The 26434-nt window shown below is 46.3% G+C and overlaps 1 protein-coding gene across 1 annotated transcript; it reads left to right on the top strand.

The window, feature by feature from the left end:
- Window positions 1–20113: 20113 nt before the first annotated feature.
- Window positions 20114–24843, top strand: LOC136511892 (BEL1-like homeodomain protein 9). Its single transcript, XM_066505910.1, has 4 exons — window positions 20114–21242; window positions 22054–22424; window positions 23765–23825; window positions 23959–24843. The coding sequence occupies exons 1-4, from the start codon at window positions 20598–20600 to the stop codon at window positions 24550–24552; spliced, it is 1671 nt and encodes a 556-aa protein (XP_066362007.1). The 5' UTR covers window positions 20114–20597; the 3' UTR covers window positions 24553–24843.
- Window positions 24844–26434: the final 1591 nt, after the last annotated feature.

The following is a 26434-nucleotide window of genomic DNA, read 5'->3' as shown; positions in this document are numbered from 1 at the left end:
ATAAGTTTTGAATTCAATTTCAAATCATCTAGCCCTACACTCAATCAAAAACCAAATGATTCAGCATGAATGCAACAAACAAGTTTCTAAACTTATAGTTTATTTTATTTATAAAATATTTATTATTTTTCCTATGTTAGAAATACCTAGAAAATGTATAAATAGGGCAAGAATTTAATTGCTAATTTGCAGTAGAATTTTGGGTGTTACAAACCTACCCCCCTTAAGATGAATCTCGTCCTTGAGATTCGGATGGTTCAAAGAGATTGGGATAGTCAGTTCTTAGATCTTCCTCTCTTTCCCAAGTTGCCTCATCCACTGAGTGTCTGTTCCACTGAACCTTGCACATTCTTATTATTTTGCTCCTTGTGATTCTCTCCGCTGTTTCCAGGATTCTTACTGGATATTCTTTGTATGATAGATCCCCTCGGATATCCAGTTCTTCCAAAGGTAGTTGTTCCTTAGGTACTCTCAAACATTTCTTAAGTTGTGACACATGGAAAACATCATGAACACCTGAGAGTTGCTCTGGTAACTCTAACTGGTAAGCAACTTCTCCTCTCCTATTGATGATCTTGAATGGTCCCACATACCTGGGTGACAACTTTCCCTTGGTATGGAATCTCTTTACTCCTTTCATGGGTGAAACTTTGAGATAGACAAAGTCACCAATTTCAAATGCCAAATCTCTTCTTATGTTCGCATAGCTTTTCTGTCGGGACTGTGCAACCTTTAGGTTTTGCCTTATTGTTTGCACTTGTTTTTCTACCAGTTGCAAAACATCTGGTCCAAAGACTTGGCTTTCCCCCGTTTAATTGCAAAACAATGGTGTTCTGCACTTCCTGCCATACAATGCCTCAAACGGTGCCATCTTAAGACTCTTTTGGTAGCTATTATTATAGGAGAATTCGGCATAAGGTAAACTCTTATCCCAACTTGTCCCATACTGCAGAGCACAAGCTCTTAGCATATCCTCTAAGATCTAATTTGTTCTCTCGGTCTGTCCATCTGTTTGAGGATGGTAAGCTGAGCTAAAGTTCAACTCCGTATCCATTGACTCATGCAATTTCTGCCAAAAATGTGATGTGAACTATGTACCCCTATCCAAAACAATCTTCTTTGGTACACCATGTAAACATACAATCTTTTCCATATATAATTCTGCTAACTTTGCACTCGAATAAGTTACCTTGACTGGAATGAAATGGGCCACTTTTGTCAGTCGGTCAACAATCACCCAGATAGAGTCAAATCCTCTCTGTGTACGGGGTAATCCAACTATAAAGTCCATTCCAACTTCTTCCCATTTCCACTTGGGTATCTTCATAGGCTGTAGTAAACCTGCTGGCCTCTGATGTTCTGCTTTCACTCTTTGGCGCGTATCACATATAGCCACATGTTCAGCTACATCTCTCTTTAGTCCATACCACCAGTATCTCTCTTTAAGATCAAGATACATTTTAGTACTTCCTGGGTGTATGGAATAGGCTGAGTCATGAGCTTTCCTCAAGATAGACTCCCTAATAGATTTTACTTCTGGCATACAAATCCTTTTACCAAACCATACTGTCCCTTGATCATCCATATGGAATCCTAGGGCTTTACCAATCACTATACGCGCTGCAATATCCTTGATCCTCTCATCACCCAGCTGTCCCTTATGAATCTCTTGTTCCAGAGTGGATTCTACCTCTAACTCCATGGTGTTGGCCACAATACCCAAATTCAAATATTTGAACTCCTCACACAACTCTTCAGGTAGTTGAGTTGTATAGGCCATGTTCACATAACTCCTTCTACTCAAGGCATCTGCTACAACATTAGCCTTTCCCGGGTGATAGTGGATATCTAACTCATAATCCTTGATTCACTCGAGCCATCTACGCTGCCTCAGATTCAGTTCTGACTACGTGAATACATACTTCAAACTCTTGTGGTCTATATAAATCTCACACTTATGACCAATCAAATAGTGCCTCCAAATCTTAAGAGCATGCACCACAGCTGCCAATTCTAGATCATGAGTCAGATAATTTAACTCATGTTTTCTCAGCTGTCTGGATGCGTAGGCAACAACTCTGCCTTCTTGCATAAGAACACCTCCTAGACCTTGCCGTCAGGCATCACAATAGATAGAGAAACTTTTGGTGAGATCAGGTAAGATGAGCACTAGAGTAGAAGTCAGTCTCTTCTTCAACTCCTCAAAACTGTCCTGGCATTATTTAGTCCACACAAATTTGGCATTCTTCTCTAACAACGTAGTCATAGGCTTGGCTAACTTAGAGAATCCCTCGATGAATCTCCTATAATACCCAGCCATACCTAGAAAACTCCGAATCTCACTAACATCTTTAGGTGGCTTCCAACTCAACATATCTCTAACCTTCTTGGGATCTACTGCTACTCCTCCAATAGAGATTATGTGACCAAGGAAAGATACTTCTTTTAGCCAGAACTCACATTTGCTGAACTTGGCATAAAGTTGATGTTCTCTAAGCTTCTGCAACACCAATCTCAAATGTTCTTCATGCTCTTCTTCATTCTTAGAATACACTAGTATGTCATCAATGAACACGACAACAAACTTGTCAAGGTACTCCATGAACACCTTGTTCATCAGATACATGAAGTAGGCAGGTGCATTTGTCAGACCAAAAGACATGACTATGAACTCATACAGTCCATAACGGGTCACAAAGGCAGTTTTGGGGATGTCAGTACGCCTTATCCTCAACTGATGGTATCCAGATCGAAGGTCAATCTTGGAAAACACACAAGCCCCTTTCAATTGGTCAAATAGGTCATCAATTCTAGGTAGTGGGTACTTGTTCTTAATTGTGACCTCATTGAGTGACCTGTAGTCTATGCACATCCTTTGTGTACCATCCTTCTTTTCTACAAATACTACTGGTGCACCCCATGGTGATGAACTAGGTTGAACATAACCCTTATCTAACAATTCCCTTAGTTGTTTCTTAAGTTCTGCTAATTCATTCACTCCCATTCTATAGGGTCTCTTAGCTATGGGTGCAGTTCTAGGTAAAAGTTCAATTATAAACTCGATGTCTCGGTCAGGTGGCATACCTGGCAATTCCTCAGGGAAGACATCCAGGTACTCATTTACTATCCTTATATCTTCTATGGTTGTGCCTTCCAACCGATTAACTCGACAGATTTCTGCAGCTGACTGAGTTGCCACATACACCACTTCTTCTCTAGTTGAAGTGATAAGATTCACAAAACTATTACCACAATTAATAACTACTTTCTGCAACCTTAGTCAATCCATACCCAAGATGACATCAATACCAGTGGAATTTATGACTACAAGATTTGCTTGAAATTCTACCCCCCCTTATGCTGAGACTAGCAGCTAAGCATATCCACTCTGCTTTCATTACCCCACCAGGTGAGCTTACTAACATGTGTTTCTTCATAACACTTACTGGAATACCATGCTTCTTTATGAATGTATATGTTATGAAGGAATGCGAAGCACCAGAATCAAAAAGTACTGTAGCTGAGTTTGAGTTGACCAGAAACATACCGATCACCACATCCGGTGCCTCCTGAGCTATTTCAGTAGTAACATGGTTCACCTTTCCCCGAACGTAGTTCTGCTATGAGTTAGCCATCTTCTTGGGACATCTATTGGAGTAATGTCCCGGCTCTCCACAATTAAAGCACTTGTTGTCATTAACTGCATTTGGCGCTTTTGGTGCGTCATTCCTCTACGGAGCATTGGGGGCATTATTCCTCACTGGTACATTGTTGGGCTGCTGCTGACGCTGAGCTGGTGCCTTGTACTACTGTTGCTGCTGCTATGCACGCTGCTGCTGCTGGTTGCGGTTGGGACCTGTCTAACCTTGATAGCGCTGCTGAGGTTGAGTTTGTTGAGGGTTGGTATGGAAGCGAGAGTTGCTCCTAGATTGCTGTCCTTGAAATTTCCTCTTCTTGTCCTCCATCTGGCAGCGCTTGTTCTCAATCACTAAAGCTTTGTCCACCAGCTGCTGGAAGTTAGCAAAGGTATGGGACAACAGCTGGTACTGGAGACCATCATTCAAGCCCTCCATAACAGCTCCTGCCTCTTTCCATCCTCATCTACCTCAGTAGGTGCATACCGTGACAATTGTATAAACTTGTCACGATATTCAGCAATAGTCATGCTCCCCTGCTTGAGAGCCAAAAACTCCTTCTTCAGCTTCATCAGTCCTGCAGGTACATGGTGAGTGCGGAAGGCACTGCGGAACTTAGCCCAAGTGATGGGATTAGCTTCGGTGCGGCCAAAGCGGAATGAGTCCCACCAATCCTATGCAGCTCCCTGCAACTGTCCAGAAGCATATAAAACTTTCTCCCTATCATCACATTGGGCAATCTCCAGTTGCCTCTCAATGGCACGTAGCCAATCATCAGCTTGGAGTCGATCGGCAGAGTGCTTGAATACAGGTGGGTGTCCTTTCAGAAACTCTCCCCTCTTATCTCTGACATGAGGGGGTGCATTCTCATTCCCTTGCCCCATGTTCTGCATGTTCTGGGCCATCTGTTGAAGCAACTGGGTCTACATCATCATCAGCTGCTCCATGGTGACTGGGGGTGGTGGCGGCGGTTCCTCGCCTCCCTGGTTGTTCCTCCTGGTGTTCACCATCTGTAGAGGCATCATATAAGTCTCACATGTCCAAGCATATAACTCTTACAAGATACTGGTGCAACAAGAGTAGGTGTAGACAAGAAATATATGTAGGGTATGCAAGAAGATATTTGTTCTGAACTTTTCCAGCAAGTTGGATAACAGGTGTGCTGTAAAACAAGCATATCTCACTCTCTGATTATCATATGATTGCGTAGCATACCTTTCTGGAAAGCTTATGAAATTCTCTACAACTTTTGTTTAGAACGCTTTTTCAAATTCTGAAGTTTACTTAGTCAAATACAGACAATAAGCAGTACTGTTTTGGAATCCTGACAGCGCAGAAACCTCAACTTACAACAGCTGTATCTCATAATTTATAATAGCTATTGAGGTGATTCCAGAGCCAAAAGAAAGATGTTGAAGTCTACTTATCTCCATAAAAATTTCATAACCTTTGAGTATCTAGATTACGAGATATGAACTGATAAAGACAGACTGTTCCAAATGATACAGAATGGACAGCATGATAAAACGAAACCCAACTATTTATTCATAATATCCTTAAACCTTAACCTTAACTAAATGACCGTGGACATGCCCACAAGTCATCACAATCATATCAAAGATCCAAATCAAACATTATTCATAATGATAAACATCCAACCATGCAACTAACACTTGTCCAACCATTAAAAGAAAGAAACTAAATACTCTCTCGCGTAGCTACGCGTGCTTATTACATATTTTTAAGACTGTCCTATGGGTACGAGTCGATGTTGGTGCTGGTGCTGGGGTCTCCAGACTCTCCTCTGGTCCTCAGGGGCGACTGAGTGGGTACTCCTGAATCTTCCACATCTGGACCTCCTAGCTGCTGCTTCAGTGTAGCGTTCTCACGAGCCAGCTGCATGTAGGCCCTCCCCATGACATCGAGCTCATCCAGGGCCTGATCCAAGTCAGTGTGGGTCTCAGCCAAGCACAATAGGGTAGGCCTCAGCCTCAGGTTCGCCTCTCCAAGCAGTGCAGCGATGTTGCACGTAGACTATCCGCTCCGACGGTGGGGAAGATAGCGATCGTCCTCCCAGGTGATGTCGTCGAAGTGACGGTCGCGGTTGACCATCAACACCTGTCGGCCTGCATCCCTGATGATGGCCGCACGTGTGAGCCATGCAGTGGTGGCGCGATGGATGTAGCGCACCCGAGTCCCCTCTCGAATGTACACTTCTGTCTCCCAGAAGCCGGTGTAGTCGGGGTGGGTCCAATGCTCCGTCCTGTACTGTATAGTGCCTCTGGGGTGGTAGCGAATAGTGATGCACAAGTGCGGGAAGCCTAGGGTGGTAGTAGCCATCACCCTCCAAGTCATAGTGGATCTCCACAGTCCATCCCTGAGCCAACGGTGCATTGTGATCATCATCATTATCATCATCCCCATCGTCTCCACCGTCTCCATCGTCTCCACCATCTCCACCGTCTCGACAATCTCCACCATCATCACCTCCATCAGCATCAGAATCATCAGAACCATCTCCATCATCGGGGTCACCAGCTCCCTCCTAGCCACCTTGTTCCTGCATTTCCTCGGGATCTTCCTTAGACTCCTCTATCTCAATGGGTCCCTCGAACATGGGTCCCTCTTCTGTTTCTTCATCCATTGGATCCTCCAACAAGTCCTCCAGAGGTTCCCCCATGGGCACCTCCACAGGTGGTTCCTCCTCTTGGTTCCTTAGAGCCTCCACAAGGTGTGCCGGGACACGCTTGCCCAAAGTGAACCTGGTCCTCCTAGTGGGCATCAGGACGGTCCTCTTGCGCGGGGTCTGCTTGGTACAGGCCATATACAAGAATAAAAAGGTTGAGTATTAGAACAAAATAATTTTTGGCAACAGATAAAGAGTAGAATATAAGCAAAAATTTTATAGCAAAGTAAAAGTAGTAAAATAAAGATAATGAAAATCTAAAAATGTCCATTTCTATCTAGGTTGTTCGTCCTACAGTCAGTTATAGCTCTGATACCAATTTGTCGCACCCAATTTTGTAAAGCAAAACCAAGTACTCATATATGTGTGCCCAGGATATCCAAACACACACATATATCACAAATTGCAATAGTATCAAAGTAAAGTACTTATTACATCGCATATCTCATCATAAAGTTAAATACAAAGTTTGCTGAAAGGCAATATTATTACAAGCACAGCGGAATAACTAGCCCAACTACCACAGGGACTCCAACTGGTGAACGTCTCCCTAGTAGTCCTGGACATCCTCCGGAAACTCTTCATATCCATTATCTGTTACCCATCCGGGATTTTCATTGGATGTAAAGCAAGTGTAAGCTCACCATGCTTAGCAAGTATAACAAAGGGATCTATGAGGCTCAAATAGGCTTGACACTGTTTGACTACGGTTCGCAATTTTAGTTGATCAATTTTTAGCAACCTAAATTACTACTTTAATGAATAGTCCCAATTCCCAAGTGGTATTAAAGTATCATCAAGCTTTATCTCATAACCCATCCATCCATCATCCACAGTAACCACTAATCTCGAAGGATCCAGACCGCTCGTATCCGTGAGCACGGCTATTATAACAGGTTAATTATTTCTGTAGAAATTGTACATCTTTACCCACTGAGCCATGATTCCCAATGTCGGGGTTCACGAGACCCACTACACCTCTTCCTAGGAAGTGTGGCAGAGTTTCACTATGAAACCCTTAGCTAGTTGCACTAACAGGTCATAGCTACAAAGGAATGGCACGCATGGGCATCGCAGCACGGTGCACACCCTAACAGAAAAAGGAAAGATACCCTCTTACCCCTTACTAGAGCTACAGACGAGCTAGTACAATCTAGATAATAGGTTAAAGTTAGAGCCATGTGACACTCGGGGTTGTACGGTCCCTCCTGGATTGCCGCTTTAGGATTAAGTCCTTATGGAGAGGCACTAGAGTACTCAACCCCATACTCTAGCCCCCTATCTAGTGCTAAAAAGTTCCATTTTATCACATTGCATATAGTCTTTAAACATGTTTAACAATTACTTCATGTTAAGTGCTGTAGCATCTATCCAAAATGCCTACCCAATAAACCCAGGTATCAAGGATATGTGGTACAAGGAATTATCTAGGTAAAGTCCTTAAAGGCAATTCAAATTAAACTCATGCATGAATGTAAGTGGTAGTAGTTCATAGGTAACAAGGGGCCTTTGGTACACTTGCCTTCCTCAAAGTCATCCTGGGAATACTGCTGATCCTGCTGGGGGTCCTCAGTCACCTCGAATGGCTCACCCTCTAATCATGATCCAATCATCAATCAAGCATCATACCAATCATTACATGCATATAAGATAGAACTCCATTAGAATAGTACACCAAACAGTGAAAACATATGTTGAAAAGCTTACAGATCTGTTCTACGCATTACTACGAACACATGAGCGAAAGAATCACTCAAATCAGACTTAAAACGTGAAAGTTATGCATGAAATAAGATGTAATGGCAATTCTGTAAATAAACTAACCTATTTTCGAATTAAAACAATTAAAAATCTGAATTTAAATTAAATTTGGACCGGGCATACTATTTCTGGAAATGACAGGGTCCTAAATGAATAAAATTAGGACCGAAAAATAATTATTTTGAACTAACCGGGACTGTGGGTTGATTCACTAAAAACCGAGGGGCTATTTTGTAAAACAGGCATGGCTGACCGCGTGTTGACCGGGGCTGCTGACTCATCTGACACGTGGCGCACTGTGGTTCGCTCGGTGCACCACATGGCGTGGACTAGTGCTGACGCAGGCACGGTGCGCCGGGTCCATGGTTCACCGTGGACCGGCCACTTAAATCCAACCGGTTTCTAATCTAGGCCATCCGTGCTAGATCCAACGGCACAGGGGTGAGGGCCGGGCGGTGGCTCACCGAGGAAAAAGGAGATGCCAGCGGCGCCATGGCCGGTGCGAACTGGAGCTTAGGCTACGACTTCCTAGGGCGCCAAAACAAGATCTAAGGGCACGCGGACGGTCAGGAGCTCACCGCGGGGTCGACGATGGTGGTCGTGGCGTCCGGGAGGGCTCCGAAGCTGGTCGTCGACGGCGGCTGCGAACTGGAGAGAGAGAAAAGGCATGCGGGTGAGGATGTATTCGGGCAAAACAAGGCCAAAACGCGAATTGGGAAGTACCAACGGGCGCGGGGAAGTTCGGCGGTGCTTCGGGTGGCTTTGGCGACGGCGTTCGTGCTCAGGAGGGGAGCATTCACCGGCGGCGGTGGCTCATGGCAGTGAGCAGGGGATGGAGAAGGGTAGAGGCGAGGCTCGGCCTTTATAGGTGGGCAGCTGCGGCGTACAAGGAAGGGGAGCGGGCAGTTTCGGTGCCTTCCATACGGACGCCGGTGGCCTTCCATCGGAGCCGTGCCATTGACGGGCAGAGAAAGGAAAGGGAGCGTCGGGGAAGGAAAGTGGAGGAAGAAGGCAGCGCTGATGAGTGGGGCCAGCAGGGTAGTGAGAGAGAGAAGGGAGAGAGCGGCGGCGTGGGCGTTGCGGGCCGTGGTGCCGGGGTGGGCTGCGCTGGTGGGCTGGCTCAGCGATGAAGGCGACCAAGCTGATGTACGCGCGGGCGGCAAGCTGGGCCGCGCGGGGTGCGGGCCAGCGCACCAGTGCGGGGCAGCCGCCGAGTGGGTCGTCGCCGAGCAAGGCAGGCCGGGAAGGGGGAGGAAGAAGGCCGGGCTGGCTGGAGTTGGGCCAGAAGGTGAATTCTTTTCCAAATCAAATTCTTATCCAATTCTATTTTCTCCATTTTCATTTTTAAGCCAAATTCAAATAAGTTTTGAATTCAATTTCAAATCATCTAGCCCTACACTCAATCAAAAACCATATGATTCGGCATGAATGCAACAAACAAGTTTCTAAACTTATAGTTTATTTTATTTATACAATATTTATTATTTGGCCTATGTTAGAAATACCTAGAAAATGTATAAATAGGGCAAGAATTTAATTGCTAATTTGCAGTAGAATTTTGGGTGTTACAATGCCCTCAAAAAGAGGTTATATTAGAAAGAAGAAAAGCATCCAGGCAGATGGCTCAAAGAACTACCGGCTGTGGTCTGGGGACTGCACACTCAAGCTAGTCGCAGTACCGGTGCGTCTCCATATTTTTTGGTCTACGGCTCAGAGGCCATACTACCAGCAGATGTTGCCTTCCGAGCACCCAGGGTAGAAAATTATGTTGAAGTGCCAGCCACGGCTGTTCAGACAGAGGACATTGACCGAGCCAAGGAAGAACGCCTGATCACCTACGTCCTCATAGCCCAGTATCTAGAAGATCTACGAGGGTACTTAACCGCAACATAAAAGGTCGTTCATTCACCGTCGGCAACCTTGTTCTCCACAGAAAACAAAAGACCGAAGGGTTGCACAAGCTTTCTTCCCCTTGGGAAGGGCCCTACGTCGTCAAAGAGGTCACACGACCAGGATCTTATCGCTTATGTGACTTAGATGGGATTGATGTTCCAAACTCATGGCAGATCGAGCACCTTATACGTTTCTACCCTTGAAACGCTCTAGATATGTACTCTCCATTTTATGATAAATAAAGGTTTGGTCTCCATAATTTGTCTCCATTTTTTCCACCTTTAACTTTCGATTTTCTCGTACGGTCGTCGAACCATTACGATACTCCATAATGATCTCCACAATCGCCGAACGATTTTCTCCACAATCGTTGAACGATTTCTTCAAATCGCCGACCATGATTTCACCAAATAAAGTTCTCCAAATCTCCAAAATCTCTGAGCGGTTCTCTCCAAAAAATGTCGAACGATTTCTCCAAAATGCCGAACATGATTTCTCCAGAACGCCGAACACGATTTCTCCAAAACGCCGAACACGATTTCTCCAAAACGTCGACCACGTTTTTTCCAAATTGCCAAACTCGATTTTCCAAATCGCAGAGCATGTTTTCCATATAGCGAAAACATTCTTTGATCGGAGAGTAACATTTTTTCTTTGTTCTCTTCGGAGAAGACCCAGTCTTTGATTTCTCCCTACACGTGCTATGGGCTCCATGCTCTGCGTTATGGGCGGTCGGCTATGGTCCTTTGCTCACACCAGTTTTTCCTACATGTCTACGGGCTCCGCGCTCGATGTTATGGATTATGGGTTAGCCAAGGCCGAGAGTTCAACATAGAATACATTGCTCGGACGCTGCTTGTGTTGCCTTTATCTCTGAGTTCATTTAACAACAGCCGACCAGAACACGTTCAGCGCTGTTCTTTATGGAAAAAACTCAGCCACCAATTTTCTCCTACACACGCATAGGCTCTGCGCTCGACGTTATGGACTATGGGCTGGCCAAGGCCATAGGGACCAGCAGCAGACCCACTGGTCGGATGTTACTTGAACTACGCATAACCGCGTCCGATTTGAAACTTTGAAGATTATTTCGCCAAATTATAAGCACACTGCATATATTGTATATACAAGCACCTAATGACAAATATTTTATAAGTATTTGTTTCTTGCGCTTTCGCGCTTTCTAACCATACTGTCAAGATATTACAGATGATGTCCACCGAGGAGATCATTATGCTTCGCCACTACCATCATTCTCTCCGAACAGGTATATATCGCCGGCCAACTTTTTCGTCGCGTTCTCCACCTCGTCTTCAAGCCGCTGGGTCTCCGCTTCGCTCAGCCCTTCAGCGTACCCACCCCCTATCACCTCCAAGTCAGTGTCTGGATAGTGGGATCGGACAACAGCAAGGGCGTGGGTAGCAGTAGAAACAACGGCGTCGCGGTTTAAGCTTTTAAAGCTTTCCCACGCCATCTTGCATCTTTCAATGATAATATCCGAGCGAGGTGGCCTGCCGTTAGGATGAGGAGTAGTTTCTAGTTCGATGCAGTCGAGCACTGGTCTGATTCTGACAACTATGCCATCAAATTTGTTCCTCTGGGTACGGCCGTCTTGCTCCAACACATCGAATTGTGCCTTGACCCTCCGACGATAGTCTGCATGCATTTTGAAGTTATATCAGGGAAGACATTAACCTCAGCAGAAAACCCGATCATGGGGTACTCACCGTCCAGCTCCTTAGTCAGTTTGTTCGCTCGCTTTGTCTCCTTCATTTTCTCCTCCTAGAGTTGTTTGAGGGCCTGGCGCAGCTGACCGAGCTCCGCGTCTTGTTCTACAAGTACATCATTCATCAACAAAAGTAATCATATCTGGCTATGTCAGGCATTTTTGCGGATCAAACGTACCTCTTTTCTCCTCAGAGACTTTTTGCAGCTTTTCCAATTGCTCGGAAGCATCTTTCAGTTGTGTAGAGGCAGTGATCAGCTGCTCGGACTTGCTCCGAAGTTGTTCTTTCGCAGTCGCTAGTTGTCCAGACAGGACCCCCTTCTAGTATTCTAGGTCCCGCACGATGGACTCCGCAAGGTCTCGCTCGCGCTGGGCCCTTTGAATATTCTTCTCCAGAAGGTTCATCGCCTCCTTGAGTTTTTTGTTCTCCTCGGCGAGGGGCTCCATCCTCTTAATCAACTGGTAATGGTGCTCGGTAGTTCGAGTCATCCCCTAGAAATGCACAATGATAATGACAGAAGGAAACAAACAATGACAACGAAGAATTTTCGGGATTCCGTATCAACCTCGATCTGTTTTACTACTCCGCCGAGGGTGGATTTCAGCCTCTTCATTTCTCTAAGGGTGTCCTCTTCCTCGACAACTACCACTTCATCACCACGTTTGCGAAGGATTCAGACGGATTGGGTTTGAGGCTCATCATGAACGATCTCCTCGACCTCTTCCGCTACAGTAGGGCTCACCACAGGGGGGCTCCATGGTTAGATAGTGGGTCTGAGCATGACATGCGACCCTTCTGGGGGCACCATTAGCTCCTCGGGCACCCCTGGTCTCACTGACCCAGACTCTGCCGCCTCGCTAGCCACTACAGTTCAGCTCCTGAGTGTCTGGCACTACTCGACGTTGCTTTGGGCATCATTGCTAAGCCGGCCTCTGTAGATGCTGGTCCCTCACCGTCTCCAGCTCCACCTGCAGTGATTGTTGTTTGTTCCACCAATCCCCGAGCACTGGGGGACCCTGACATGGGGGTGGCAGGCGCTACCTCTGCCTCAAGATTAGCTTGAGACTGCTTATCAGTCTGGGCGGATGACTTCAGATCCTCCATGTGTTTTGCGATGCATCCAAACATTTGGTCAATCGCCTAAAAAATAGAGATCAAATAGCAAAACAATAACAATGCGAGGTTACTTACCGTTTGGTCTGCCGGTGTGCTTTTTTGAATCGGCGAGGCCTATTCGAGCCCTCGGGTGCGGCTGTGGGGTCGACCTCCGTGTTATCGGGTGGGGGTCTGTCCTCCTCTATAGTTGGCCTGTGCTCCACCTGTTGTTCCAGTGTTTGCTCCACCTATACCACTGGGTTTCACTCTGTTTGCTGCTCGGGGACTCCCGTCGCCTACTGCTCGAGGACTGCCGTCGCTTGCTGCCCAGGGACTTTGTCACTTCCCTTTTGTTGCTCCTCCATGCATGTTCTGCGTGAAGTTGTTTGCATGCTGGGGGGAGGGGGAACAGTATTTTCATCGTCATCAGACCACTCCATCACCACGGCCCTCCATAGACGGCTGGTCTGGTCGCCGCCTAGTGATATACCGCCTGGTCTGCGGGGAGTGGCCGCTGCTATTTTCCTTTTCTTCCGGGCTGGCTCGTCTACCGCTGCCTATTTTCCCTGAGATTTCTCCGATAATGGGGGGGACGCGCCGTATGATCAACATCCAAATCTCTGGATTCTGATGAGATACCGACGGGACTTTCTTCAGGGTTTTCTGTTGGTCGAACATCCACCACTGGCGACCATTTAGCTCTCGACACGTCTGAAAAATATACTGCTCTGTCCTGCGAATGGATCTTTGCATAAGTAAGTCAGTTCCCTGCTTGGCAAATCGACATTCGAACAATGACGGGTAAGATGATTACCTGAGGAGGCGGGTTGGTACAGTTGAAGGCTTTTGTTTCTTTCGGCCAGCTAAATGAGGTGCTAGAGGTGAATAGTTCTATGGCACGGCCTATTACTTCTTTCCTTGACAGTCGTTCAGGTCTCTCCCAGGTTCCATCGTCGTCGCCCTTGTAGTCAAAAGCAGGATAGGCCCTTTCCTTGCAAGGCTGGACATGGCATACTATGAAGCTTGCTACCACAAGTTCACCTCTCAACTCCACACTTTGAATCAGGTCAAGGAGCTCCTTCACTTGCTCCATGTCGACACTTCTTAGTCTCTCCAACTAGCTTCTTTGGTTCTCCGGGATATGGTGCACGTCGTAGCGGACGGCCAGGTGGTTCTGTTTCTTGTAAAACCACTTGGCATTCCACCCTTTCAAGGAAGTGTTCAGTGGTACACTGATATAATCACTGGCCATTCTATCCCAGAGCTGTAGATATACGCCGCCGACCACCTTGGAGCCACCGCCGCCTTTCTTCTTTAGCCAAAATAAATGTCTAAAGAGGTTGAAGTATGGAAGAATCCCAAGAAATGCCTCATAGAAGTGAATAAAGATCGAGATGTGTGGTATAGTGTTGGGGTGGAGATTGCACAGACTGATCGACCAAAATACCAATAGATCTCGCAAGAAAGGATGAACAGGGAACCCCAATCCATGCCAAAAATAATCTTCAAAGACTACAACTTCATCGGTGTTAGGCATTGGAAAGGGCTCACCAATGGCTGGACCCCATCTGCCAGTGACGTGGTCAGGAAGCACGCCCGCCGTCACCATTCTTTCGAGCTCCGCTTCTCCGGTGCGCGACGGCGTCCATTCTTCATCACGGCTGGCTTCGCTTCCCACTTTCTTTGGGCTTGTTTTCTTCAGGTTCGTGCCTCTCCTCTTCTGCGCCATCGCTCAGATCTGGATACGGTCTGGCGTCGGCAGCGTTGGTGGCTTTGAATCTAGAGGTGTGGTGGCTGAGATGGAAGATGAAATGGTGGAGTGGCAAAGGTGGGCGGTGGTACTGTTACAATGCACTTTCCCCGCCTTTATAACTCAAGGGTTTTTGGGGAACCGTTCCCGTGATCTGCGCCGCTGCAATTTCTCCGATGCGCCAAATGGGCCGATACATGGGCTTCGGCGCAAACCGTAGCCCACAGCGCTTATTTATCGCTGCCTTTAGTTGCTCCTCGCCTAAATATCACTGACTTCTCCACCATTTATTGAGGCTAAGTAACTAACACTGTCTAGTTGTTACTCCGGTTTTTTCTCCATGGTTGGATTACTCCTATAACTCTGCCTACAACTCAAGGACTGGTGGTCTTTTTCGATGGTTTTAGGTTGTTTTTCTGTTTCTGACCCTGGCACCATGTGACTGCGTCACCTACTGTCAAGCTCGGGGACTAAGTGGGCACACTTCACCTTGCGGTGAATGTGCTGTGTTTCTTTTTGGGCCACGCCTGGGGACTGGTTGCCTGCTCGGCTGGTTTTCAGTTTTTTCTTCTAGTTTTTTATTCTGGCACCACAAGACTACATCATCTGCTACCAGGCTCAGGGACTAAGTGGGCACACTTCACCTTGCGGTGAGTGTGTGGGATTTTTTCTCAAAGACTGCATGACTATAGAGGAAGATTGACTCCTACAATTTTGTTCGGACTCTAAGTGGGCACACTTGGTTTACTATGGAGAAATTTTTGATTTTGTACTTGAGCTCCTTACACCCTTATGGCAAGCCATACTTGGGTCATGCAGCTCGGCGATAGGTCACACTGCTCGGCGATGGTTCACGCTGCTCGGCGACAGGTCGTGTTGCTCTGCAATGGTTCATGCTGCTCGGTAATAGTTCACACTGCTCGGCATCATTTGCAACTGCTTGAACAAGCTCAAGGCGGCATTGCACAACGGGTACAAGGTGCTCGGGGACTAGCTATGGGGGGTACAACCCCGGATACCCACGGCAGATCACATGGGCTGCGCCCCTAGGGGTGGCCTAGCCCACAAGAGGAAGCCTTGCGAGGCACGACTCTGCTCGGCGCCTTCCGCAAGATATCAGGAAGATATCCTAAAGATACTACGAGATATGTTAGGATATGTATGATCCCAAGATTCCTGTAATCAGTTATTACTTTCCGGTTATCTCTTAGATCTAACCGACTTGTAACCCTGCCTCCCGGACTATATAAGGCGGGCAGGGACCCCCTCTAAAATCACGGCATATCATATGATAGCTAATACAAACTAACAGACCACAGGAGTAAGGTATTACGTCATACTGACGGCCTGAACCTGTCTAACTCGTGTGTCTCTGTTGCCTTCTTGTTCTTGATCTCACGCTCCTCTACCGATCAATCTACCTTCATGGAATACCCCTCGAAGGACTGCCGACGATAATCTATCGACAATGGGCAATAAGACTAGGTAGCACATGTACGCACTTTCTCTCTTTCTCTCTGACTTGTAAGGCCATTCCCTTCATCTATAAAAGGGGATGGGCTCTCTCCCAATAGAGGAGGCTAACTTTATCGATCTAGCTCTAGACAACTTGAGCATACGAATAGCTCCACAGCTCTAGAACTCAATAGCTACACAGAGCATACACTCCAATACTCAACGCACGTTAGAGCACTAGCCACTCTTAACCACTTGGTTTAGAGTCTGGTCGGGCCTCTAACACCGTTCTCGTTCCATACTCGTTTGTAATCCCACAACAAACTTTGAGCACATGGGCTTAGGAATAAAGTCATCGATTGACTAAAATTGGACATAGGGCACGTCGCCTTGAACCATTATAAATCCTATGTCATTGAGTGCTAGACCATATCTGATCACAACGCATGACAAAACTACAAATATTTACTTGTTGGTCACTTTTCGCACTGACAGATAAGTTTTCAAGGAGCAAAGTAGAATTAGGTTAGCCACCATATATATCCACCATACATCCACACACATGCACATCTTGATTTGATTGTATGACTCAACTCTCTTTGGACCCATTGTTTGACTATATAATATATGCATTGCAAGTATGCTCTAGCTTTCTCCCTACCTATGAACTCCACATAAGCCTTAGTGGTAGGAAGCAAAAAAGGCATAACATCATTATTGCCTTGGTGAGGATCCACAAATACTACATATATTGAGAGACTTGAGGGTGTCATACAATGGAATCTCTAAGTTTTATTTTAAAAACTTATAAAAAATCTAGAACAATGGTAGAACAAAGAACTTGAGACATAATGCTTGACTTGATTGTTCTGTCTTTTAATTGCTCAAGACACAAGTGAGGGCTAAGAAGCCCCATGGTTGAAGGTAATATGGGTAAGTTTGAAAGTCAGATAAGTTTATTCTAATCTGGAGGAGAATTCTTGATTGAACGCCTGTGTACTTTTGAGGCGTGAAAGCATTATAGTAACTCCTGATCCATTGCTGAGTTTAGCTTTGCTCAGGGACTGGCAAAGGTTAAGCTTGGAGGAGCTTGTTGACGGTCATTAACATCAATTATAAACCATCAATATGATCTGCATATATACTTAATTCCATCACCAAACATAGGTCTAGGGGTTTAAACTAATAAATTCCACAAGTTTTGGTGAATCTGTGTTTGCAGCAGTGTTTATCTAGAAAACTATCAAGTTGGACCTATTCGTCAAAGTAAATCACGTTTTTCCACGGCGTAAACAACTCCAGAAGGTTCTAGAGGACACTAGAGAGCTCTCCACCGAAGATGACCACGAGAGGCTAACATATGGGGCCGGCCCCACCTGCTGGTTGGTCGGCCTGTGGGATCCACGGGTCAGCCCCTCCTTGCTACGTCGGTTTCCCACCGCCATAAAGATCGTATCTACGTCGTTTATTCAAGTTGGTTTGATCTGAGGGTTTAGAATTGACGCTACCCCCTATATATATAGCCCTGGACCCCCCCTCCCTGGGGCCATCCCTAAAACCCTAATTCATATATTCAGGATTGAGCCAGCTATTAAGAGAAAATTAGTCCTCCATATGATCTAGTCTTATAAATAGAAATAGTAAGATAGAAAGTGAGGGAAGAGTTTAGAGGAGGTGCCGGCCTATCGATGCTCTCTCTACGGCTTGTACCTTGACGGATCCAAGTTCTATTTGAGCTTGCTTCTGAGACTTCTCTGGTAATCAACTTCTAATTCAAGTAAGTATCTTGTTTATATTGTTCTTCAGGTTCATGACTCTTTTGGGTGCTTTATTCCTGTTCTAGAGGGAGTAAAGTATTAATAATAAGTGTAAGCGTGGTGCTTAGACTTAAGTTAATCATGGATGCACCCTACATTCCGGATCGATGGTAGCTCACGAGGGTGACTCTTATAGCCTCGTTAAATCCTTTGTAGTCCACCTCCCATTTGTAGGCCAAGTAGGACCTGGTTACTATGGAAAACATCCTCTGCTGGTGCCTTTCCTTAAGTAATGTTCTCAGTTGAATAGTAGAAGACATAGCTTACCCAAGTCAGAACTAGAGAACCTTAGTAATCCTCTCTACGCTCCTGTTTATCCTAACCTTGTTGCTACCTCTGGTTAAGTTAGATTGTAGTTAACCTCACACGTTTTCCTGTGGATACGATACTTAGAATACTTCTGGGTGAAAACTACAGCGGTATCCGTGCGCTTGCGGATTTATCTGTGTGTGTTAATAAATACCAACATTCTTCAACCATGATCAATACCAATTAACTATCAGTCTCTCTTGTTCATGTGAAGCAAGCCACTATTGAGACTAAACCATATTCATTTCTCTTTGTCTCTTTTTGTTCTATAAATATGCTTGGTTCTTCATTTAAGGGCTTGTTTGATAGAGCTCCCAAAACAACTTCGTAGATGAATCTAGGAGAAGCTCTACCAAATAATTTTTTTATTGTTAAGTGATTCTTTGCTAATTCTTTGAAGTGATTCTCTAAAATGATCTAGGGAGCTGGTAGCTAAAAAGTAGCTTATGCTAATTCACTCTGCGCATAGAATCATTGTATGCAAAGAGTTTATCCTAAAGAGTCATCAAGAATCAATTTAAGTCAGAGAATCACTTGTCACATAGAATCAACTTCTTTAGAGAATCTTGAGCAAGAGGAGCTCTGTCAAATAGTCCCTAAGATATGACATGAGTTTAATATAATCATTAGTAATGAAACCAATTCAAAGACTTACCAAACTCATTGAACCATCAAACCACAAAACCCACTAGGGAGCCTAGATGCACATTTACTAAGGTTAGCACACAAACAAATAATGGCCCCGTTCGCTTCGCTGAAAACAAGCTGAAACACTGTTTCGGCTGATTTGTTGTGAGAGAAAAATACTATTTCAACTAAAAAAACTAGCTGAAAAGTACGAATTATAAAAAAAAAACGAACATGGCCGATAGGTTTATCCTTCCATACCACGTACTTCAAAATGCTTCGTGACATAGGGTGGGGATGCTGGCCAGTAAAATCTGTATTGAAATTCATTGAACACAGGTGAGGAGCCCAACTATGACTTTGAGAATGACGGTTGGGACGAGTGATGGGGGTCTTGGTTCTACGCTCAAGGAGATTGAGGAGAACGATACCCACTATGTTGTGCTTTCACTATGCTTTGCTTTGACGTTCTGTTTGTGTGATTCAATCTATGTGGGCCTTTTGTAATAATGGGAAACCATGTTATGTAACCCTTAAAGTAGATATTCGTGTTGTATGACTATGGTACCGACTGGATAATTAATGAGCAAGTGATAGTGTTTGTTTCCTAGGACTATCACATTTGTGCTTATTTTCTGTGGATTTCTCTTTGATGAAAACAACGTTGGTTTTAGAGGGGTTTCCTGTCCGTTCATCTAGGATGGATTCGTTTTCAATCTATACGGAATATGCCTAACAATTATATGTCCATCTTAATGTTAATACGGATACTAATAACTAATTATGCATGTTGACATGTACATTAGATCAATTTTCATATGTACATATATTGTTTTGTGACTATACATGCATAATATTAAATCATATGATCCTAAAACTTAACCTTTTGGCTACGCATTCGTATTCATCTATTTCCCGTATGCCCTATCCTGATTCTTTTTTTCGATCTTGGTTTTTTTTACTGAAATTTTTTAGATTTGGTTTTTCTGAACCCAATCTTGTTTTTGCCAAAAAAAAAATTAGAAACAAAAATAGAAGATAAGTTTTTCTGCTCTTTTCCACCTGTTTTCATTCATACGGCCATCTAGGTCATATTTGAACCCATTTGGATTCATGATTTTTCATTTTATGTTATTTTTTCTATGAAAATCAATTGATTTTTATAAAAATTATATAATTTCCGAGGCACTTGACTTTCCGCTCCCTGCTATGCCGGCGAGCAGCGGCCACGAACACCTGGCGACGTCGGAGTTACCCGGTGCCGCGGTACAAATAAGCCCCCTCCCCCTGACCCGGGCCAGGGTCTCTACCGCACGCCCAGCTGCGCGCCCGCGCCCGCGCCCGCGCCCTAGCTCGCGGACTCGCGCCCTCTCCTCGCAGGCTCGCACCACAATCAATCACACGAGCAGACAATCGCCAATTCCCTTTCTGTCTTTCTCTTTCAGTGCTCACCATTTCGCGTCCTTGCCTCGCCCTCTCGCCGTCGCGGGCGCCTCTTTTTCACCTCCCTCCCCCCTTCTGCCACGCACCTTTGCAGAAAGAAAGGCGCCCCGAGGTACCTGACTCCGTAGAGGTAGAAGAGGTAGAGCCCGGGAGCCGAACACCTCCACCAACAGCAAAGCACCACCACCAGAGCCGAGCGCACAAAAGCGCGCGGCCGGGACGCCGGGACAAAGCAACGGGCAGACTGTACTGCCCGCTGCTGCAGCTACCCTTCCAGCCCCGGCCAGGCGCTCGCAAAGTGCGGAGCCGCCCTCTTCGCTCGTGGTCTCTCTCTCCGCGCTCTCGTTCCAGGTCGTGTACGACCCCGCCCGTACGTACGGACCCCGGCGCTCGTGCGCGATGTCTTCGGCGGCGGGAGGTGGATACGGGGCTGGCGGCGCCGAGCACCAGCACCTGTTGCTGGGGCAGGCCGCGGGGCAGCTCTACCACGTGCCGCAGCACAGCCGCCGCGAGAAGCTGCGGTTCCCGCCCGACCCGGCCGACTCGCCCCCTCCCACTGCCTGGCCGGCGCCCCCACCCTTCTACTCCTACGCGTCCTCGTCGACGTCGTCCTACTCGCCGCATAGCCCAACGCTGGCGCACGCGCTACCTGCAGGCGCCGGGGCCCAGATCCCAAGCCAGAACTTCGCGCTCTCGCTCTCTTCGGCGTCCTCGAACCCTCCGCCCGCGCCGCGGAGGCAGCTCGCCGCGGGGGTAGCCACGGGGCCGTACGGCCCGTTCACGGGCTACGCGGCCGTCCTCGGGCGGTCCCGGTTCCTGGGCCCCGCGCAGAAGCTGCTCGAGGAGATCTGCGACGTGGGTGGACGGCCCCCGCACCTGGACCGGCGCTCCGACGAGGGTATGCTCGACATGGACGCCATGGACGTGGCGGGGGACGTGGACCACGACATGGACGGCGGTGACCGCGCTACCGCTGAGGCGGTCGCTGTCTGCGGCGCCGAGCAGCAGTGGAGGAAGACCAGGCTCATCTCCCTCATGGAAGACGTGAGTTAATCACTACGATCCGCCTTCCCCAGCTTCTTGATCCTTCAAAGAAAAACACGCCTTTTCCTGCTTTTGTTTCATATCGCAATTATTTCTTCTTCGGCGAGAAGAATCTAACGAACACACCTCATAGTCACGTCACGGAGCCTACATCCTGGTTGAATCTTTATTTACTGTTCTGGCACAGCTTATTTCTTGTGCTTGTGATTTGATGATAGTAGAAATGGATTGTGATTCGAGCTCTTTCGGATATGTTTCTTTGGTTATTATATACATCAAATCATTGTTTTGCACTGTTGATGTTGAGCGGTTTCCATTCCTTTTCATTTTTCCCTTGTGAAAACTAGCAACTTGCTGTGAAGTTCTTGATGAACAGAATTGCTCGCAGTTCAAAGCATCAAATTGGAACATCAAAACATATCAGGGTTCTCTAGTTTTATCCGATCCCGTAGAAACTTTCAAAATTGCTACTCGATAAGATTCCTAGAGTTTTTGTCTTCTTTCGAAAGGATGCCATATGCATCAGTGTAACCTGCAGAAAGATTCTGTTTATCTGGTCACCACTCTTTTGCTAAAATAATTCTATTGTTCACGGTTGTAATTTTGCCAGGCAAAGTACAGTACGTGCTAGCATCTTGATTCCTAACATACACTTCGGTGCAGTCTTGTCTAACGCGAGGAAAATAAATTCTTACTATGTCCTATATATGCTGAACTTCCTGAGTTTATTGGCTGCACTAAGTAGTTAATAGTTAAGTACTAAATTTTGGGTGTGCTCGACCTTTAAACTCAGAGTACATGAGCCTTGCAGGTTTGCAGGCGATACAAACAGTACTACCAGCAGCTGCAATCTGTGATCTCCTCGTTTGAGACCGTTGCGGGGCTGAGCAACGCGGCCCCCTTTGCTTCCATGGCGCTTCAGACAATGTCGAAGCATTTCAAGTGTCTGAAGGGGATGATAATGAGCCAATTACGGAACACAAGCAAGGTCGTCACCAATGATGGTATTAGCAAGGATGATATGGCAAACTTTGCGCTTATGGGTGGTGGAGCAGGCCTCCTGAGGGGAAACAATGTGAACGCGTTCGGCCAGCCCCACAACATTTGGAGGCCTCAAAGAGGGCTTCCTGAGCGTGCAGTGTCTGTTCTTCGCTCATGGCTGTTCGAGCACTTCTTACATCCGTAAGTATATGAATGTCGTTTCTGCTGATCTTGTTATCTTTGAAGTATTTTGGTTTTGGTGAAACTGATATTACACAACATGATACATAGTGGCATGTGTACTTGTAGTTGCTATTGAATTCGGGTGTAGAGGAGTAGTACTTGAATCTGGTAACCATTGGGTAGAAAAGACATGTCATGATGATATGCTGCTTGCGCAACATGATCATGATTACTATTAGTGAGAGAATCATGAAACAATGCGAGATATGGGATAAATGCCTACATAGTTCCAACCGAACCAATGGCCAAATTCTTTGCTTTATTGGAAGTTTTTTTTTCTTGTGCATGCACTTATTTTTTGCTAGTGGTAAGTGCACAATGGGCACTGCTAGTGATAAATCCGAGTTATGTTTTCACGGATGAGAAGTACTATGCTTGAAATTTTCTTTAGAGTTGCAAATCGTGAAATATCATTGATTATAGTTCATTACTATCTGATTACATATTCTTTCCTCGTGGAGCTCACTTGTTAGTTCATCCTTATTGTACGTTGTACAGAAGCTTGAAAAATCCTTATATGCAACAACCTTAGACATGTACAGAAGTCTAGGGTAATGTTGTCATTATACTTGCAGTTTTTGTGATCACCCTTTGGGGCCTCCTGTGCATCCAAAGGTGGATGCACATGGGGGCACGTGCCCTTAAGGCAGGGATGAAAATGGATCGGATACGGACGGATATCACCGATATTACATTTGTTTTCATATTTCTGTCTGGATTCGGATTCGAATACGGATAGTGTCAACTATGTCGAATAGGATACGATTGGATATCGACACCATAAATATGCGATTTGAGTATTCGGATACGGATACGGTATCGGATGTTGGATATCCGGACTCGGATACGGACAGATCTCAACCCCTCTAAACGGATTCGGTTTCGAATATGGTCGGAAAATATTCATACCGTTTTCATCCCTACCTTAAGGGCAAAACTCCGTGTCCTCGTCCATAATTTTGGATTGATTGTTACATCTGTTGGAATAAAGCCTTGCATCAGAATGGAGTTTGGTTCTGGTTGTGGAAACCTACAGGACCATTTGTGATCTTTCTGGTGTTGTTTAGTCTCATGCACTAGTGGTTGGACAAATCACTCCTTAGCGACTTTCGAATTACATGTTATATGCAACTTTACTCCTTAGTGACTTTTGAATTACATGTTATATGTAACTTTTATTGCAGTGAGTTTGTTCGATGGTTGTTTGATCACTTGCTTTCACGTGCCATTGTGCTGCTATCTGTGCTTGCTTGGTTCTCTATGTATCCTAGTTCTCATGTTTGGTTGTCGTTTTACAGGTATCCAACTGACAGTGACAAGCAGATGCTGGCTAAACAGACAGGCCTAACAAGGAACCAGGTAAGTTGCCATGAATGTAAAACTAACAATACTACTAGAATTTTACCATCAGCAATGTTCTCAACTGTCAAAACAAATATGTTGTATTAAAACATCATTGTGTCCGTGATAAGCCCGTGAATTCAATGAGCAGGTGTCAAATTGGTTTATCAATGCAAGGGTGCGGCTCTGGAAGCCCATGGTGGAAGAAATCCACAACCTGGAGATGCTGCAGCTGCAGAAGAACACGTCGGTGGACAAGAGTCAACTCGGCATGCAGCAGATTCAACACTCGTCGGACAGGAGTGGGAAGCCTTCTGACCCTTCAAACTCTCAGCGTGGGCAAAGCAGCGGCATGACAAGAAACCTCAGCTCTCCGGCATCACGCCATATCCAAGACGAGCTCCACGACATACCAGGCCAGGTGAGCTTTGCTTACAATGGGCTCCCCACGCACCACGGTCTTGCGCTGTCACATCCCCAGCAAGCTCAAGCGGTCAGTGCCGGCATTGGTGTTGGTGGCGTGGCTGCCGGCGGCGGTGGCGTTTCCCTCACACTTGGCCTTCACCAGAACAACAGGACCTACATTGCCGAGCCCCTTCCGGCCGCGCTCCCGCTCAACCTCCCGCACCGTTTTGGGCTGGAGGACGTGAGCGACCCCTACGTGATTGGGTCATTCGGCGGCCAGGACCGTCATTTCACGAAGGGAATAGGTGGCCACCATTTGCTCCATGACTTTGTTGGTTGATCTCGATCGTCTTAACTGGAAGTGTTGTCAGCATGCATGTATTGTATTAGTAGGGGTAGGACAGTCGAAGAGACCATTTGGTCCATGCATCCAAGAATGCTGTCGATATTTGACACTGTGAGGGCTATAGAGGGCATGACGTACCGTTGAAGATCTGTTTCAGTTGTATGTCGTAGAGTTGAACCCTATTTGTTCTAATCCCAGGTTATCGATTAAGCGGTGTTAACACATTGTACCACTATTCCTTTGACATGCAATTGAAGTGAAGGTTGAAAACAGTGGTTAGTTCTTTGTCCTGTTTGTATGGGCTGATTTAGTTTCTAAGTCATGGCTGAAAGGACTGTTGGCTGGTTTGATGTGAGAGAAAAATATTATTCGTTGGCTGATAAACTATGACTTATAAGTCTGACATAGGCTGCTTGCTCCTTGCAGCTAGTCGTCCCCAGTGCTCCTGGAGGTTGAGATGAGATGGTTTTTCACAATAATTTACAGTGTAGCTTCATTGTGTAGCCCTAAAATATGACTGCTGGGATAGTGGACAGGTGGTGCCCTAAAGCAGGTTGGTGGCAGTATTAATCTGTGCCAGATCTTGCATCCTAGATGGAATACGCCTCCTAAAGCTTGGACAGGCCATGATTTGGCCATCTGCTACATGACCTTCGCAGTTCCAGCACACGCGTACGTTGTCATCGCCCGCACCTAGCTAGCTAGTAACCGCTAACACTTCCTGTTAGGGCTGAGCTGTGCCTATTGGTAACCAGGCTTTGCGCACTAAACAACCAGCCAATTAGCCAGCGGCGACATGGGCTACGCTATGATCTGGGGCTGTCCTGTCAAAAAAAAAATCACTTTTCCCCAGGGTAAAAAGCCCATGTTACCTGGGATCAGTTATCCATGGCCCTCGGTGGTGCAGCGCCCGATTTGACGTACGCTTTGGCAAGTAGAATAACAGCTGGGGGGCTCCATTCACGCCCTTTTTTGAGTGGAGGGAATCCATGCACGTCACTGACTACTGCTGCTCAGCTTCAGCTCCTTCTCGGCAGAAAGCAACCGGTGTGTTCTTTGTTTAAAAAGGGCACTGTTGCGAGCCCCTTTCTTTTCTAGGCTCTACTAGCGCTCCAGTGGTGTGGTGTGGCGCCTGCATGGGCAGATTATTGCTCTCTGATTCTGCATGCCCGCTGAGCAAAACATGATGTGCTGCCTTTTTTTCTAGGCCTTCATGGATAAAGCAGGGGTGATCATTGCCACTCATGGAGAGGAGGGAGAACTGGACTTGCCAAGCTTCAGCTTCAGGGTTCAGCAGCAGATCTTCAAGGAGCATGCATGGGACATTCCGGTTTCTATGTTGTTGTAGGAGTACTAGTACTCCAGTAGTGTTCGACGTGAAAAGGAGAACGCTCTCTTGTCAAGTCAAGATCACGTTAACTCATGTCAGCAGTTCATGAGCTGTAAGCATCTTTCAGCAGAGACGCGTTGTCTGGCGTTCGAGCAGGGGCGACGCTACGTTCACTCATCGGGGTCGGGCGACACCGATGGTTTTGCGATCACCTCAAATGCCCAACGATTTTTGTCCAGCTTGGACCCGATAAAAAATATGTGCGACCCCGACAGACTTGCGGCCGAGCAGTCCACCGTGGCATCACCTTAGAGCAAGGCTAATGGATACGATCGCTCGCCGGCCGTAAGAAGCTCCAGGTCACCCGAGCTGTTGAGCAGCGGTGGCAGACGCCACCGATCTTTAATGCTTCGCTGCGACGTGGAAGAACCGGAGCGGGGGAGCGGCAGCCACAGTGCATTTCGTCAGCTTTTTGCCGGCGTCTCGCAAGTCGCCCGCTTTCTTCTCTCTCCTGCTTTCTCTCTCTCCCACGTCGGATTTCGCCAG

This window comes from Miscanthus floridulus, chromosome 16, assembly GCF_019320115.1.
Source record: "Miscanthus floridulus cultivar M001 chromosome 16, ASM1932011v1, whole genome shotgun sequence".
Classification (NCBI taxonomy): Eukaryota; Viridiplantae; Streptophyta; class Magnoliopsida; order Poales; family Poaceae; genus Miscanthus; species Miscanthus floridulus.
The sequence above is the reverse complement of the archived record's forward strand: the minus strand, read 5'-3'. Positions and strand labels throughout refer to the sequence as shown.

Excerpts from the sequence above, each read along its gene's own strand:
- LOC136511892 (XM_066505910.1), top strand. The coding sequence starts at position 20,598 with ATGTCTTCGGCGGCGGGAGGTGGATACGGGGCTGGCGGCGCCGAGCAC. Across the intron at positions 22,425-23,764 it reads TTCGAGCACTTCTTACATCC|GTATCCAACTGACAGTGACA; the intron begins GTAAGTATATGA and ends GTCGTTTTACAG. Across the intron at positions 23,826-23,958 it reads CAGGCCTAACAAGGAACCAG|GTGTCAAATTGGTTTATCAA; the intron begins GTAAGTTGCCAT and ends TTCAATGAGCAG.